Source organism: Leucoraja erinacea, chromosome 1 (genome assembly GCF_028641065.1).
Source record: "Leucoraja erinacea ecotype New England chromosome 1, Leri_hhj_1, whole genome shotgun sequence".
NCBI lineage: Eukaryota > Metazoa > Chordata > Chondrichthyes > Rajiformes > Rajidae > Leucoraja > Leucoraja erinaceus.
This window is the reverse complement of record NC_073377.1, coordinates 94,408,032-94,425,499: the sequence shown is the minus strand read 5'-3', so window position 1 is coordinate 94,425,499 and position 17,468 is coordinate 94,408,032. Positions and strand designations below refer to the sequence as shown.

The 17,468-nt window shown below is 41.9% G+C and overlaps 1 protein-coding gene across 1 annotated transcript in view; it reads right to left on the bottom strand.

Moving 5' to 3' along the window:
* LOC129712534 (collagen alpha-1(XXV) chain) overlaps positions 1-17,468 on the bottom strand; it is a 628,211-nt gene that overhangs the window by 16,457 nt on the left and 594,286 nt on the right. Inside the window, exons 29-34 of the mRNA XM_055661434.1 lie at positions 15,666-15,701; positions 14,340-14,393; positions 11,119-11,172; positions 6,626-6,652; positions 5,277-5,321; positions 1,154-1,240 (exon numbers count right to left, since the gene is read on the bottom strand). Of these exons, the coding sequence (XP_055517409.1) occupies positions 1,154-1,240; positions 5,277-5,321; positions 6,626-6,652; positions 11,119-11,172; positions 14,340-14,393; positions 15,666-15,701 (303 nt within the window). The remainder of the gene's footprint in view (positions 1-1,153; positions 1,241-5,276; positions 5,322-6,625; positions 6,653-11,118; positions 11,173-14,339; positions 14,394-15,665; positions 15,702-17,468) is intronic.

Below are 17,468 nucleotides of genomic sequence, written 5' to 3'. Positions count from 1 at the left end.
GGACAGAGCTCCGCTCTGCTGGACATATTTCACAGGTCTATCAATTTAACCACCGGCCCTCTTCTGCCGCTCATTGGGAAGAGCAGTTAAATATCTCCCATTGGGTCTTAGTTTGCAGTTGTATCAAATTCTGTACTAATTGAATTCCATTGCCATGCAGGCATTTTCACTAATAAAGACCAGTTTGAGTTTCCTGATGCAGGGTAATAATTTAATAAACACTTGTAATGTATTAATTGCTTATTTCCTCCAACTTCCTCAGCGATAAGCTAGAGAGAATTCAATAACTATCACATCATACAGCAAAAGAGATATATTGTTCTGTAAGTAAATAAAAAGCACACTCCTCTTGCATCAGGATTTGTTAGCTGAAGGAAGGTTTATTCATGCACGTGCATTAAGCCTATACTGCAAAGAGGATCAGACTATTACTTTGCATTTTTGCAGGTTGCCTAATTAAAGATTGCATGCAGGGTTGGTAGGAAAAAGAATACTGTACCAATTGGCAAGGGGCATCCAGCCCATCCAGACCAGGCTGACCTGGCTCCCCTTTTTCCCCCTTATTGCCGCGGAGTCCCTGTTTATTGAAATTAACTTGCATTGTTATTGACAACGAACTGCTCTGCCTGCGGTGAGGCCAACACTTGACATTTTATAAACAGGAGAGAGAAGCAGCTACTGATTCCATAGGCAGCGTGTGCACAGAGGGGTTTCCATGACACGAGGCTCTGTCTTAATATTTCTTCTGATTTTGCACTTATTAGTGCCTACTTTAAGAAGCAAATCTCACTTTGTAACATTTTTCCAAACACAAATCAGAGATGTAATCAAAGACCAATTTTTGTAGTACTTTTCATCTCCAAAATCAGACGCTTCCAAAATGTGTAAACGTCTAAATATTTGGTTTGTGGTGAGTGTGGTGGGACCAAAACCCTCGTCACACACATGGAGCAAATCTTGTCATCCCTGTGACCAGATTGCCACAAGGTACCAGGGTTTATGGCAAGTTTAGTCAATTGTTTAATCAAATTGTCATATAAATTTGGTTGAAGTAGTTTTGCTTCTTTATACATCTGAGGAATGTTGGAACAGAATCTGCCTCTCCCTTTTGCTTGGCTTTTCATCTGATTACCAGTACACAGCAGAGACATACCAATGGGCAAGGTGCATCTAATCCAGGGGCACCCTGTTCTCCTTTCTCCCCCTTAGGCCCTTTTTTGCCTTTCTTTCCCTTTTCCCCCTGTGGACACAATGGTTTGGTCAAAAAGAAAAGTTTTGTGAATTCAGACATTGCTACATGTACATGACGTCCACCAATTTGAATGATAATAATTAAACAATAAAAGAGTAATAGTATTTAAAGCCAGAAATATGTTGGTTGGTTATAAGGGATAAAGGATTGCAGTGAGGATAAGGGATGCTATTAGAAAAGGGGAATTAGTGTGGTTGCAGGAACACAAGGGAGTGAGTTATATTCGGAAAGAGGTAAAACTTCAACTCTAATTTATTAGAGTGGTCAAATTAAGGAGTAAAAAGATAAAGGATGGGGCAGGACCAGAGGTGGAAATGAATTGGCTGGAGTTTCATGGGGCAGAGTGGGAAGGAGAAGGGTAGGCACCTCCAGGAAAGAGAAACATGCTTCAATATGAGCAACAGGAATAACAAGCACTTAAAAATAATCTCAAAAGAGGAAGTGGCCATTTGCGTTTGCCTAGGAATGCCCTTAGTAACTTGGCAGAAATCTGCCACACAGAGACTTGGTGATATGCTGCAGCAATCATTTATTCTGCAGCCAGTGATCACTGTCCCCAATCGAGGGTTCTGCCTTGGCAAAGGGAAAAGGACACTGCCTCAGCCGACGAGAAACAATGCAATTAGTTGTGCAGCTGAATGCAAAATGGCAGTCAATTATAGTTATTCATATAAACTGAGCACAGACCTCCTCAAGTTATAAGATATCCAACGATGTGAAAATCAGACTAATGTGGACAGTACACATCCTCAGGAAATAAAGTGCAGCTGTATACATGACACTTGGTCAATCAGAGAGGTGTGTTGTGTTTTTATAAAATCTTCATTAAGCATTTGATATTTTACTTGTTGAATCTTCTAAAGTGGCGTGTATTAAGCTATATGTTTGTATGATTACTTCATAAAACCAATTTGCTGGTCCAGTAATTTCAGTAATTATTGGTTTTTCCAATTAATATGGCATGACTTCAGTTGTCTGTCAGTGAAACGGCCTGATCATGACCCTAGAAAAATCACTGCTGGATAGCTCATACATTTAAGGAGGAGTGCAGTCAATGGATAGCACATGAGGGCCAACTTCCTGAGTACATGCTCGTGGCGACAGCTTCACGATCTTGCAACACATATCATAAAGCTGGGGCAACACTGCCCACTAGCCCCGTATATGTACTGCCAGCTTGTGGGGCTCCAGGCCAACGACATGCACTCGATCAGCCTTACATCGTCCACAAGTGATGCATGACATACATTGCAGAGCAAAGAGTTGCTTGCGATAGATGCTACAGTTTACAGTCTGTAGTGTACGCAGTTAGTCACATCAATGCATTGCTTTGCCGATGTGGCATTCCCCTCCACATATTTTTAAAGGAGCAGTTCATTCATATGATAATGAAAACAAATATCCAGGCTAACACCGAATGTGCAGAGGAATGCCATATGACTATCCATCGTATGATAATGCCAATTTCAAGGCTCATGTAAATGGATTTTAGACATCGTTTACATAAATTGGAAAACTCATGCAATCTACAAGAGAGCTCATATACATTAATTAATAGGAAATCTGTGAATCAATAGTACATGCAGTCCATTGAAGAGCTCTGGATGGATATAAATTATTCAATCTACAGTGTTTCCTGGCCGGAGTATGGTGAAGACTTATCTCATGCTGTTATCGATGACAGCTCAGTGAAACTATGGATGAATAGCTCGCATGCTATATAATACATGCTCTCTAGATTAACATTTCTAAACATCAGTGTTCAAAATCCAAATGATAGAGGCTTCAGTATTCCTTGTTATCCGGCCCAGTCACCTACTTTCCAACACCAATTTCATTTTTTTGTGTGCTATCACAAACTTATCATGTGCCCATCAAAGCAAGGACCCTGTAACTCTAAACAAATCAAAAGTTGCAGCAATCAAATAATAAGGAAATCGAACCCAATTGCTGCAAAACCAATGATTGAATAGTTTGAAATGACTGACTATAGAAGCATCAGATCGGAGATAATCCCGGACACATCTTCTCGTTGGTGAGAAACAACAGGGGTTGTCTGTCTGCTTTACTGTGTTTCTAAACCATCATTTCTAAACCTAAGAAAAGATAAAACTGGGGCAAAGGTCGCTCCAATGTTCAATTTAGTCAAAGACAAGATATCTTTGGGGTTTTTTATTCGGAAGCCAATTTTCCATAATCAAGTGAGGTATGAGCAACAGGAATTTCACCTTGGGTGGGAAGGTTAATCAATTAAAAAAACCCTTCAATCTTAATCAAAGAAGGGGTGGGTTTTTCTGTTGTAAGGACAGTGAAAGCAACATTACCCATCATCGACAGTGATTTAAAGATGGCACAAATATGTGGTTTGATGTGGAAACCCTGCAGACACTGCCAGTGATTTGCTGACCCTCCATGGACTTTTTTTTGCACGAGTTACTGGTAACATTGTAGTGGACATCTACTTTGGACCAAAGAGCTAATTTTATACTCGATTATTTCCTTTAAAAAAACACTGATGAATAAACAATCTAGTAATATAATTGAGTAACTGTTTACTGAGAAGCTCTGTGATTTAAAATGCATTTTTCTGGAGTGAAATCTGATGAAGTTTATTTTGGGATATTTTTACACTTCTTAATGTGAGCCGTGCCTGTGTGCTTGATGTGATTTCAGTGTCAGATGGACATCAAATGCCAACACACCCCTTGCAAAGCTTCTTGGTCACTGTATTTCTTCAGTGCAATCTAAAAACTCTGGTCTGAGACACAACTAAGGGAAGTTCATTATTGACTGCCTCCAACTTCTCCTACCCTCCCCTCCCCGCACCTGGCTCCATTGGCTTTCTTTTTGGTTTGCTTGCACCAATCAATCGCCTGCCCCAGTCTCTGAACTTCACCCCTTCCCCTCCCTCCGCCGCTCATCATCTTTTACACCTCCTCCCTCCACTTATCATTTATGTGTCCCCCCTCTCCCTTTCCTTTTTATACTGACTATCTTCCCTCTCCACTCTCACACCCGAAACATTGCCAATTCCTTTCCACCACACTCCTGCTTCTTTATCCACTGAGTTCCTCACGTAGCATGTTTTACGCTCATTTTTTACATTCTTTCCTCCTTCGCCCACAATGGTACTGGTCTCTACTTGCCCAACCAACTGATTCTATCTCTCATTGGGCACAGGCTTGTATTCCCAAAGCCCGGATCACAAACTCACTGACACTTTCCTATTGATTGTTACAAAGATCATTGAATCACCGGACCTTTGTGGGCAGCTTTGAGCGCCGCTGACTGCAAAATCCAACTCGGCGAACTAGACAATACGTCCAATCCTCAAATTCATCCTCATGCAAACAGTTGCCTTCGCTCCATCCAGTAGGTGGAGCATTGGAATATGACTCAAACTCCATTAGCCTCCTGGAATACAGTCACCAATTGAACTTGATAATTGCCACAGACAATTCACTAACTAAAGATAACTGCTCTAAACTCAAAGACAAATAAGCTGGCTTCCACACTAAAGAGAGATGTATATCCCAATGTTAGGCTTATGATTCAGATAAAAATAATAGCAAAATGACGAACCAAGTTATAATACTTCCATCACTACCTTTGCCCCCAGCAAGCTTTCTGCTTAATGTATGAAAGTTAAGAATGAATGTACAGGGGTATTAACATTCTTTGCCCCCATGTTTTATTCGCTTTTCTACATGACATTGAAAATGACCTTTAATGATTTTGAGATGAAATAGGAAATGCCCTGCGAAGATTAATTGTGATGAGCACTATTTGCATCGTGTTTCCGAACTCTACCTCACCATGTTTGATTGAATTTGTGTGGCCACAGACATTTATAGAGTTATGAATGTTATTTTTCTCATGATATCATGCTAAATGCAGGGCAACTCCAAAAGGAATACTGGAGCTCTGTGCATCTTGGTTTCATGCTCACGGATCCACTTCAATCGACAATATAAACAGACATCTAGATGATGGCGAGCATTAAAAAACATCTTTGCAACATCACCTTTTCTCCCCTCTCTCCTCTATCTCCTTTCGGACCGGAAAATCCCTGAAAGGCACAAAAGTTATCAATAATGATTGGATAGATTTTAAATTGGATCTTGGAAAAAATAATAACATTACAATCTCAAATTATTTATATTTAGTTTGTATTTACAATCCACTCAAAATTTGACATACAAAAGTTGTCAGTCTCATTTTCTTCTTGCTAATTACTCCTAACTTCCTGCTTTTTATTGAATATGGTAGAAAATATGAATCTATTCAATATGAATATATAACATCAAATATGTTATATTTTCAACCTTGAAGGAATCTATTTGATCCTAGGGTCCATGTCAGTTGCCAGGACAGCAATCCAATTCCCCATCTCTTCTCTCTCTGTTCCGCTGCCAATTGTTCTCCCTCTTGTACAACCATAATTTCCTCTTTGATTTGTTTTGCCACGAGCCGACTCTGAGTGATAATTTACAGTAACCCATTAACCAACCAGCACTTCTTTGGGTGGGGAGGAAGCAGGAGCACTAGAGGGAGAATGAGTAAACATATAAACTCCACACACACAGAACCCAAGGTTAGGCTGAAAATCATGTCTCTAGATCTCTTGGTCTCTCAGCACGGTGGCGCCGCGGTAGAGATGTTGCCTTACGACGCTTGCAGCACCGGAGACCTGGGTTTGATTCTGACTATGGGTGCTGTCTGTATGGCGTTTGTACGTTCTCCCCATGACCACATGGGTTTTCTCCGAGGTGGAAACATAGAAACACAGTCCAAAGACATACAGGTTTTAAAGTTAATTGTCTTGGTGTAGTGTAACAATTGTTAAAGTGTGGGGATCGCTGGTCAGTGTGGACTCGATGGGCCGAAGGGTCTGTTTCCGCCCTGTATCTCTAAACTAAACTAAACTAAACTAAACTAAACTGTGAGTTGGTACTAACTGCTCTGCCACTGGTCTACAACTTGCATGTTTTGCTTGAATAAATCTTATCATTCAGGACAGCTCACCAAATTTCCTCTTTCCGGTGGAAACAAACCCAATCATTTTAATGTTTCAACGTTTGTCAAATTTCTGGCACCTGGAATCTGCTTTGTTGCTTACCCCTGCATTTTCGCATTATTAGCAGGATACCAAATGGGAATATTTAATATTTAAATAATTTGAAATCAACAAATAAAACAATACAAATTTGAAATTTCAATAAAAAAAACTATTATATATTCTGCTGTTCTCAATTAACTAAATGTCATAGTTCTATCTGGGACATGACAATAAAACACTCTCGAAGTGGACAAAATTGGTATCCTGTGAATACAAGACAGACAGAAACAGAGTATAAAGGAAATAAGACTTACATCTAGCCCTGGATCTCCATCAAGGCCCTATCAAAGAACAACAAATATATAATGATTGACATAGCAATTTCCAAAGAAATTCCCTGGAAAGATAAACTCTCCCTTGTGTGATTCAAGAACTCGTTCAAGAACAGCTTCCTCCCTGTAATTAACAGGTTTTTGAAACATCTTAACTATAACCCTATCTCAGGCCTGAACCACTACGAACTCTTTATAGTTTGACTAGACCAAGTGCAGACCCGTTGGGTCTGCTCCCCCAATGGTGTGATTCCCCCAACCCAATATTCCACCATGCACCCGTCTCCTCCAATGGAATTGAAGCCGTTGCCAAATGTAAGTTTCCAGCACTCCCCTGCCTCCCTCAATTGCACCTCCCCTGCCTGCTGCAGCAGTGAAAAGTTCAGTGTTCCTGTCTTGCAACTTTGTTTCGAAGTGTGTTGGAAGCTGATAGGAAGGAGCAGCCGTCAACGAATCAAAAGGCAGGAAGGGATCCGTACTGCAGGCGGACGGCGGACGGATTTGAGTTTTATATATACTAGACCAAGTGCAGACCCGTTGGGTCTGCTCCCCCAATGGTGTGATCCCCCAACCCAATATTCCACCATGCACCCGTCTCCTCCAATGGAACTGAAGCCGTTCTCAAAAGTAAGATTCCAGCACTGCCCTGCCTCTTTAAAAAAAATCCCTGCCTGCTGCAGCAGTGAAAAGTTCAGTGTTCCTGTCTTGCAACATTGTTTCGAAGTGTGTTGGAAGCTGAGGAAGGAGCAGCCGTCAACGAATCTAAAGGCAGGAAGGGATCCGTACTGCAGGCGGACTGATTTGAGTTTTATATATATATATAGATAGATGTTGCACGATCATGGTCTAGTTTTCATAGGATAACCGATAATTTGTTGTGTAGTATGCGTTGTTGTTGCATCTAATGTGCCTGCAAAGCTGCACCAAGTAAGAATTTCATTGTTTTGATTAATATCTGGTGCACATGACAAAAATACCATTCTTGATCTTGATTTCTTGTTCTTGATCTCTTGTTCTTGATCTGGTGTATAGTGAAATTTAGATTTAGAATTGCAGGTTGATTTGGACAGTTCGAAGGAGTGGACAGATAAAATGAATCAGTAACAATAATGGGATGGGAGATAAATGGCAACAATAGATTGGGAAAAGGGAGTCATGCAACAAGACCTGGGAGCCCTTGCACACCAGTTGATGCAAGTACGCTGTCAATGCTGCGGGTGGTTAAGAAAGAAAATTATATATTGTTATTTGCAGCAGGAGAATTTGAGCAGAGGGATGTCTTGCTGGAATTATACAGGTATTGGTGAGGCACTTTGAGTTTTGTGTGGGCGGCTTTGGGTTCCTTATTCAAGGAAGGATGTGCATAGGCAATGCTAGCATTTATTTTAGGAGGGCTAGAATACAAAAACAGGGATCTAATGCTGAGACTCTATAAGGCATTGGTCAGACTGCATTTGGAATATTGTAAGCCGTTTTGGGCCCCATATCTGAGGAAGGACGTGCTAGCATTGGAGAGGGTCTAGTGGAGGTTTACGAGATTGATCCCAGAATGATCACAGAGAAGATTGGGTTAACATATGATGAGCGTTTGAAGGCACTGGACCTGTACTCGCTGGAGTTTAAAAGAATAAGGGGGGACTTCATTGGTGAAAGCCCTCGACAGAGTGAATATGGAGAGGATGTTTCCACAGGTGGGAGAGTCTAGGACCAGAGGCCATATCCTCAGAATAAAAGGATGTATCTTTAGAAAGGAGATGAAGAGGAATTTCTTTAGTCAGAGGGTGGTGAATCTGTAGAATTTATTGCCACAGACGACTGTGGAGGCCAAGTTAATGGATAATTCTAAGGTGGAGATTGACAGATTCTTGATTCGTAAGGGATGGCAGGGGTTATGGGGAGAAGGCAGGAGAATGGGGTTGAGAGGGGAAGATAGATCAGCCATGATTGAATGGCATAGTCTTAATGGGCCGAATGGCCTAATTCTGCACCTAGAACTTATGAACGTGAAGTGATGGAGAGATTTAAGCAAGGATTCACTCGACCGATTAAGTGATACACAGAAAGATAGTGGGCCAATTTGGCTTATATGCACTCAAGTTTAGAAGAAAAAGATGGAATCTGTTAGAAATCTACAAAGATCGAACCAGACTGAACCGTTTCAATGTAGACAGGATGCTACTGAGTCCAGGACCTGGTGTTCCAGTCTAAAGGGGTAACGCTAGTTAAGATGGTGGTGAGGTGACATTTCTTCTCAAATAGAGTGAAGCAGTGAAATTCTTTGTACAGAAAGCAGTTGAAGTCAACTCAATAAACATATTCAAGAAGGAGTTAGATATTGTTCTTCAGGCGAGGGGAGATCATGGGTTGTGGGAATGCTGCAACTGGGTACTGAATCAGCCACAACTATACTGAATGGTAGAGTCAGTTCAAGGGGCCAAAAGTTGACAGCTCCTATTGCTACGTATGTTTCTATATTCAGTGCCTTGACAAGAGAAGAGTAACTCTCTGAAGATTTTGCACAGCACCGTTGCAGAACCACTCACAATTCCTCTCACACACTGTCCTTGCACACACTGTAGTGGGTATGTTCCAATATAAGGCGCATTGGGAGCCACATCCGTCTGCCCCAAACACAGTTGCAGATTGCAGTTCAATATCAGTCTGGGATTGCTGCTTCTGGTGGAGAGAGTTCCGACAACTTGTTGATTGCCCACTTGTACACACTCTGTCTGAGACTGCAAGAAATTGCAGAGAGTAGTGGATGGAGCCCAGGTCATCACATAAATGAATCTCTCCCCCATGAACTTCATCTACACTTCATGCTGCCTTGGGAAAGCAGCTACCATCCTCAATGAGATGCAAGAAACTGCAGATGCTGGAAACCTGAGCAAAAAAAAACCCTGGATGAACTCAGCAGGTTAGGTAGCGTCTGTGGGGGAAATGGACAGATGGCATTTTGGGTCGGGACCCTTATTTAGACTGATGAACATAATTCAAGATCATTTTTTATCACACTCATTCCCTCGTCTCCCTTCTCCTGGCACTAGATATAAAATCTTGAAAGTATACACCATCAGATTGAAGAACAGCTCATAAACAAGGGTGTACTCCTGTCTTCCAACCAGCCTCATTGCAGACATTGCTTTTTTTCAAAATAGCTCTTTCTCTGTAACTGTAGCACTACAATGCTGTAACATTATATTCTGCACTTGTCTTTGCACTACTTGTTGAAGTAATTGTAAATGACTTGACTGTACTCGTATATAGTATGACTAAATTGGATAGCAGCCAAGCAAAGCTTTTCACCATTATCTCGATACACGTGACAATAATAAACCAATACCAATAACAAAGTTTGACATATAATCTATATATCAACAGTCTACTTATCACAATCATTTTCAGCATATAAATGACAAATTCGTTCCATGGACCGACTCATGTTTTGCACAAATTCCACATTAAGTCCCTGAACTTATCTCAGCTGCAGCTCTAAAGTTCACCTGAACTTTGACAGCTCCTCCTGTTCCATAAAGCACTGATGTCTGTATCCTACCTAACATTGAGCCCGTTTCTCATCCAGCCAGATTTTACAGTTCAAATTAAAATTTATTCTGCATGACTAAAATCTCATCATAGCTTCAACTTAACAAACCGTATGTTCCACCAGTCACACATCCACGTTAAAATGAAGCTCCGTTATCTCCCTGAGGCAGGTGCCGATGATTCCAAGGCATTATTTTGAGGAAGAGCTGGGCAATTATCTGTGGTGGCCTGGTCAATGTTATTATACTTTTAAACGCGATTTGGTCGCTATCGTCTTGCTTTAGTGGGCTTTTGCCATATCCAAACCAAAGTGAACCTGCTGCATTATTTATCAGTTTATTTATTATTTATTTATTGGTTTATTTACCTCCGGCAGTATGTATCAGTTGCAAGAGTGTGTGGGATATTGTGAAAACTTCTTTCTATTCCCGCATCAAGGGTGTTAGCTTACAGCCTATAGTATTTCAGCTACTAAACACTGGCATCATATTGCCAATGTGGGATTAGTTCACGAGTATGGCTCTTCTAATAAAATATGCCAGGCAATTAAATATTCACTTTGGATTAAAACTGTACAGAATTCCCTGATCTCCTCCAGTCAGCGGCCTGTAGTGATCCCAGCACAGCACTGTCAATCTGTTGGTTTGTATAAGCAAGGTCTCATTTAGCTTTAACTAATTGGAAAACCTCCAGTTGAAAAAGTCTACATGATGACAAGAGTGAGCTTGTCTCTGTACTTTACCGTCAGAGCTCAATGGACCAATAAGAACCCAAACTTTTGACATCTGTCACGGCTGTCAACGTGCAAATTCAAGCCACAGAGCAGATAAAATGCGCTTGAACTCTTTCCCAAGCCACTAGTAATCGTGACGTTAATAGTGCTGTACACTTTGGTGTTTGCTTCCACATGTGGAACTACATTTACTTACAGGCAAACCTGTCGGTCCTCTAGTCCCAGGGTTACCAACACCTCCTTTTTCTCCCTGAAATAACAACAATTTTAATATATTTAATGTAGTTTAGGGATTAGTTTATTTTAGTTTAGAGATACAACGTGGAAATAGGCCTTTAGGCCCACCGAGTCCACGCCGACCATCGATCGACTAGACACTAGTTCTATGTTATCCCACTTTCGTACCCTACACACTAGGGGGAATTTACAGAAGCCAATTAACCTACAAACCAGCATGTTTTTGGAATGTGGGGGGAAATCAAAGGACCCGGAGAAACTACGTGCGGTCATGGGGAGAACAAACAACGCCTGAGGTCAGGATCGAACCTGGGTCTCTGGAGCAACTGCGCCACTGTAGTGCACTATTTTATAAAATAAAATAAATCATTTGCAAGAAAAAAGTATTAGTAAATGGTTTTAATGTCTTTAGGTGTGACAGAGCTGGAAACTGACAAATGCAGCAAAGTTTAGAAAGTGGGTGCACAGAGGTCAGAGCACCCACAGCGGTGATTGGCAATTAAGTGCTGAAATGAAAACCATCACTGGAGAGGTCTATTTGAGACAGATCACTTTGTTTTTTTTTGTGGACTGGAATAATGGAGGTAAATGGGAATTGAAAACTGTTGAATTGAGAGGTTGAAAGTGAGGCGAAAACTGTGGCCAATTGATTGCCGCACGATTTCAGAACATTAACCGGGCTGGCCATCTTACGTGAGTCTCCCGTCTGCACTAGTCCCACCTGTCTGCATTTGGCCCATATCTCTCTAAACCTTTCCTATCCATGAACCTGTCCAAATGTTTCTTAAATGCTGTGATATTACCTGCCTCAACTACCTCCTCCGGCAGCTCCTCAGATACACCCACCACCCTTTGTGTGAAAAAGTTACCCCTCGGGTTCCTATTAAATCTTTCCCCCCTCACCTTACACCTATGTCCTCTGATTCTCGAGACATCTCACTGAGATATGTGGGACAGAGTCCGTGGAGAATGGGGGAGGGGGTGAAAGGAACACGCCTTGTTGGAGTTTTGTTTATCGTAGAAGGTATTAAGCTCATCTGAGAGAGAAGTATTGTGAAAGATCTTGGATCCAACCCAGATTTTGGTTTGTCGCCTGTGATGCATCTCTCTTGGTTGAGCTTAGTGCTTTTTATGTCCTGTAATGTTTGCCTAGCAGCCACTTGATTGAATTGAGCCTCCAGCCTGTTTTGGAAATCTCTCTTGACATCTCTGATAGCTTTAAGTAGATGATACTTGGCCTCCTTGTACAGTGCAGGATTGGAAGCCTCGGATCTGGACTTTAGCAGAGAGTGAATCCCCGTGTTCATCCAGTTGAGATTCTGGTCATTGTTGATTTTTAGGATATTGACGGTCGGCAATTTGGACAGAGTATAGCCAGTGATTTGCAGGGGTTGGGTCAGGACTGTCAGTTGCTGGAGATGGTTATTGCCTGGTACCTTTGTGGTGCAGTTATTACTTGCTACTTAAATGCCTGTGCCTGAATGCTGACTAACAGTGGTTGCTTATAGACACTTCTTTAGTAGCTGAGGAGAATAAAGCATTTGCTGGGAAAGAATAAAATCAGATGAACACCCGGTATCAACCCGGTTCAAATTTGCACAATACAAGGTCACTCTCAGCCTCAATAACCTTGCAAATTCCTCCTTCCAATCTTCTGACTGGTGTATAAATTGAAAGGTGGATCCCATGAATCAGTCAAGTAACAACCTAACCATCAGAATCATACATTCCAATTCCATGTGTTTGGACTCTTCCATCATATTCCCCGTGTGCTCCCTGTTCCACCAGCAGGATGGACCCCCCATCCACATGGTCCACAACCTGGATGTCCTCAACATTGGCTCCAGAGCCCGCAATGTATCAGATCGAGCATGGGCAAAAATATAACCCACCACTTGATGAATCTGTACTCCTCAATCAAAAATCAATGTGCTGGAGGAACTCAGATAGGCAGGCATCATATGGGAATGCAAATGGACAGACATCAGTCTAAAGAAGGGAGATACAAATTGCTAGATCAACTCAGCGGGACAGACAGCATCTCTGGAGAGAAGGAATGGGTCGAGACCCTTCTTCAGTCTAAAGAAGGGTTCCAGACTCTAAACACCGCCTGTCCATTTCCTTCCACAGATGCTTTCTGACCCATTGGTTTCCTCCATCACTTTGCTTGTAGCTCAAGATTTCAGCATCTGCAGCCTATTGTGTCTCTAGTACTCCTCAATGTCAAACACCACCTGGAAGAAAAGGAACTTAGTTCCCTCTGTTAGAGGGAGGGAGGGGAGCAGCAAGAGAAGTTGGCCGGATGGCCTTAATCTCATCCCGATGAAGTCCATGTGCTCCTTACACTTGCCGAAGGGAGATAAATGTTGAAGAAGACAGATACAGTGGAAGAACAAAACTAGAGATTACATTTATCTTTTCAACATCTTCCTGGAATAATGAGCAAATTTCACCAATGGACCTGGAATTGCTCCCCGTTGTTAGACTGGATCGAGTGGTGACTGGCTGAACCAACCGCCAGCTATGTACATTCTGTACATGTCCCAGGGATTGAAGAGTGGAGATAATGACAGCTGTACCAGGAGCACATCCAGGGTGAGGGAGACTCATTGTCTCAGAAGGAATTAGGACCATAGGTAGAACCAAGGTCTTGGTGGATAACAAATGGAGAACAAATCATTGTGATATTGAATGTATGGAAGTGAATGAGCAGGGACAGAGTTTTTTAAAACTGGGAATGGCCACAGAAGGAATGAAAGTTGGGGCTGAGGGAAGGAAGTGAGTCGAGAAGAACACAAGATTCAATATGCCCTCAATCAATATCAGTGACTGTGGCTATAGAGTGATCAGGGAACATGAGATGGCAAAGTCAGGAAGTTAAATATTGGTGGATGTTTGTAAAATGGAAGGAAATATTAAAGGACTATAAAGGGGTTGCCCAACTTTCTCAAACACAAGTTGGAAAACACTCAGTGAGGGAAAAAAGGAGGAACAAACAGAAAAGGAGAAAATGTAAAAAAAAAAACCAAATAATATCAAAGATCAGCGCATCGTGGAAATGTTAATATTACCGGTTGTGCGGTATAATTATCATCAGCAACTGAGCAAAGCATGTCTCACTAAACATTACACAGTCCTTACTGATCTGTGCAAGACATTGTAAACATTCAGCCAACTTACTCTGTCTCCCTTTGGACCAGCTGGGCCTGCGGGCCCCACAGTACCGTCCATGCCCTTTGAAGACAATGAGAACAGTTAGTTGTGGTCAGAAACCAACAGGCCTGTCATATCTGGTGGATAACGGGGAAATTAAACTGCTCACATCCATGACAACTGCCTCATCGCTTGATCCTATTAACAACACAAGTACATTTTCAAACTGTAGACACAAAATGCTGGAGTAACTCAGCGGGATAGGCAGCATCTCTGGAGAGACGGAATGGGTGACGTTTCGGGTCGAGGACCCTTCTGCAGACTCGACCTGAAACATCACCCATTCCATCTCCCCAGAGATGCTGCCTGTCCCGCTGAGTTACTCCAGCATTTTGTGTATACTTTCGATTTAAACCAGCATCTGCAGTTCTTTCTTACACACTTCTTATATATTTTCAAACCGGCAGGGTCGGTAGAGTACCAACTATCCTTTCTTTTCCCATTTCCACTGCACTCTTTATCACTTTATCAACTTGTGCTGACCTGATGCATGCACCGCTCGTGGAAGTACCTTTACAGTCAGGATGTTCAGAGACCTGCCTCGCAGATGCAACACCCACTGACCTGACCGACAACAACATTTGCAGCAAATTCACCTTGTGACGGCTCCGATCACCTTGTGACGGTGTCCATTGCCAACTAAGCTAGTCCCATTTGCCCACAAATTCACCCTGTGACCGGAGCCAATCAGATTGATTACAGAAGAGCAAACCTCACACATTCTGTATTCTAATCCTGGCTTTTATTATTGGTTCATTTATTCAAGACAGAATCTAAGAGGAGAGCAAAGGTCCTGCAGAGATTCTATTGTGGGACAATCATGATTCTTTTATGACTATCACCCACCGAACCTGGCGGGAATGGACACAGCCACACATGTGAAATCACACGCTTGCGCCTGCTAAAATAACAATGCCCCGGTCGGTGCTTCCTCCCTGGATCTACACTTGATTCATTTGCTGCACAGTGTGATTGCATGGGTTGCACTCTCTTGATGTGACTTTTCAGAACGTACAATGTTCAGAGGATTTACAACACTCAGTATTGTCTCCCTTCCTCACTCTATCTTGGAGCAACGCTGGACGGAATGGGCAGTGAGAAAGGGCAAGTTAGTCAAAGGGACTTGCTAGTGCCTGACACTGAAGTGTGAATGATGCATGCACAGAGACTGTAGTGAGTAGGAAAGAGAGGGGTATGAGCACAGAACGTTAACCAGCTCACGTGGACTGCCCCTCACCAAGCAGAAAGGAGATCGTCAAAAGGAAGGACAAAGTACAAATGTGACCAACTCACCCGCTGTGCTGGCTGTCCATCTAAGCCAGAGGCACCCTGCATAATTTGTCGTTAGAGGGGTGGGTAAGAGGAATACGGTTTTAGTGCACAATGGTTAATGATCAGAAACAACATCACACAATGACGATGGGGATTCCTGATTTACTTGTGTATTATATATTAACACAGACATAAAAAGACTCAAAAGCATACATAGAATTTATAATGATACGATGTTATTCCAACTACAATTAATTATCCTAAAACAGTTATGGGTGGGAGGTGCGCCACAGCTTGGTTTAAATCCAGAATACCCTCCCTACCACACTTAGTTCTGAGAAATAAGCACAGGGCTATTCTTCCCCAGTATAGCAAGTATAACTACACTGTAAATGTATTTATAAAGAACACATTTACAGTTTGATTATATTTGGAGCTCATAGGAAACTTCATACATACATTTTCATAAATGACTTTCATCAACTGCTACAATGCTGAAAATTCAGTCATAAACTCATACAGCATGGAAACAGGCCCTTCGGCCCAACTCGTCCATGCCAACTAAACTAGTCCCATTTGCCCACATTTGGCCCATATCCTTCCAAAGCTTTCTTATCAATGTACCTGTCCAAGTGTACCTGTTAAATTACCTGCATGAACTATCACCTCTGGCTACTTCTTCCATATAAGCACCACCCTTTGAGTGAAAAAGTTACCCCTCAGGTTCCTATTAAATGTTAATCCTCTCACCCTGAATTTGATTCCTGTTCTTTGATTCTCCTACCCCGGGTAAAAGGCTCTGTGACATTCATCCTATCTATTCCACTCATAATTTTATACACTTCTATAAGTTAAGATCATTTCTTAGCCTCCTGCACTCCAAGGATTAAAATCCTAACCTACCCAACCTCATTCTATAGCTCGGGCCTTTGAGTCCTGACAAAATCTCCCTGCATTCCCAGCTTAATGACATCCTTTCTACCACAGGGTGACCAAAACAGAACACAATACTCCAAATGCAGCCTCACTAATGTCTTTTACAAGTAGTATGAATTTTCCTGCTTAAATGCATGTGATTTATTTTTGCTTGCTTGTGAACAGCACCTGTTTCAACATGTAGATCAATTAAATGAAATAAAATGATGAATCCACCCAGTGATAAGCAATAAAATAACCCAAGAATTCAAATAAACATGTTTCAACCTAGAGCCTCATCATTATGGATTTCTTGGAAATTATCCCACCCTAGCTTATCCTAAAAGGGCGTGTCTACAAAACAAGCAAAACAATGAAAAGATAGCAAAAATTATTGATAGAACATTAAAAAAACAATGATTGTGTAGAGTGGTTTCAATGCTATGCGATTGAAACTGCAAATTTTCAGACACAAATGTGTGAATAATTATTTCTGGGTTGTTTTGCAACATTCTGGAAACTCAACGAGACTAATCACATTACTGGGACTGTCCCAACCTCAGATTCAGGAAACATGTCAAAATATATTCACTCCCTGAACAATGCTATTTTACAGCGTTGTTCAGGAAATTACCTCCAGAAAGCCTTCAATCTCCTGAGGCAAGGCCCTGATCACTGCCCTGACCATCCCACCTGCAGCCTTCAGCCCCAATCCTTATTGGATACCCAACCCAATGTTGACCTTATGCTCACAAACCCTACTGACCTTTCCTTTTTATCTCCAATTCCACTTTCACCCTAAATGCAACCTGTCCTCCCATCCAAGACCCCCTACCCGCACCACTCCTGCAACCCCCTGTCTCAAATCCTGATTACAACCCATATTGTTTGCTGATCAATTCCACTCCT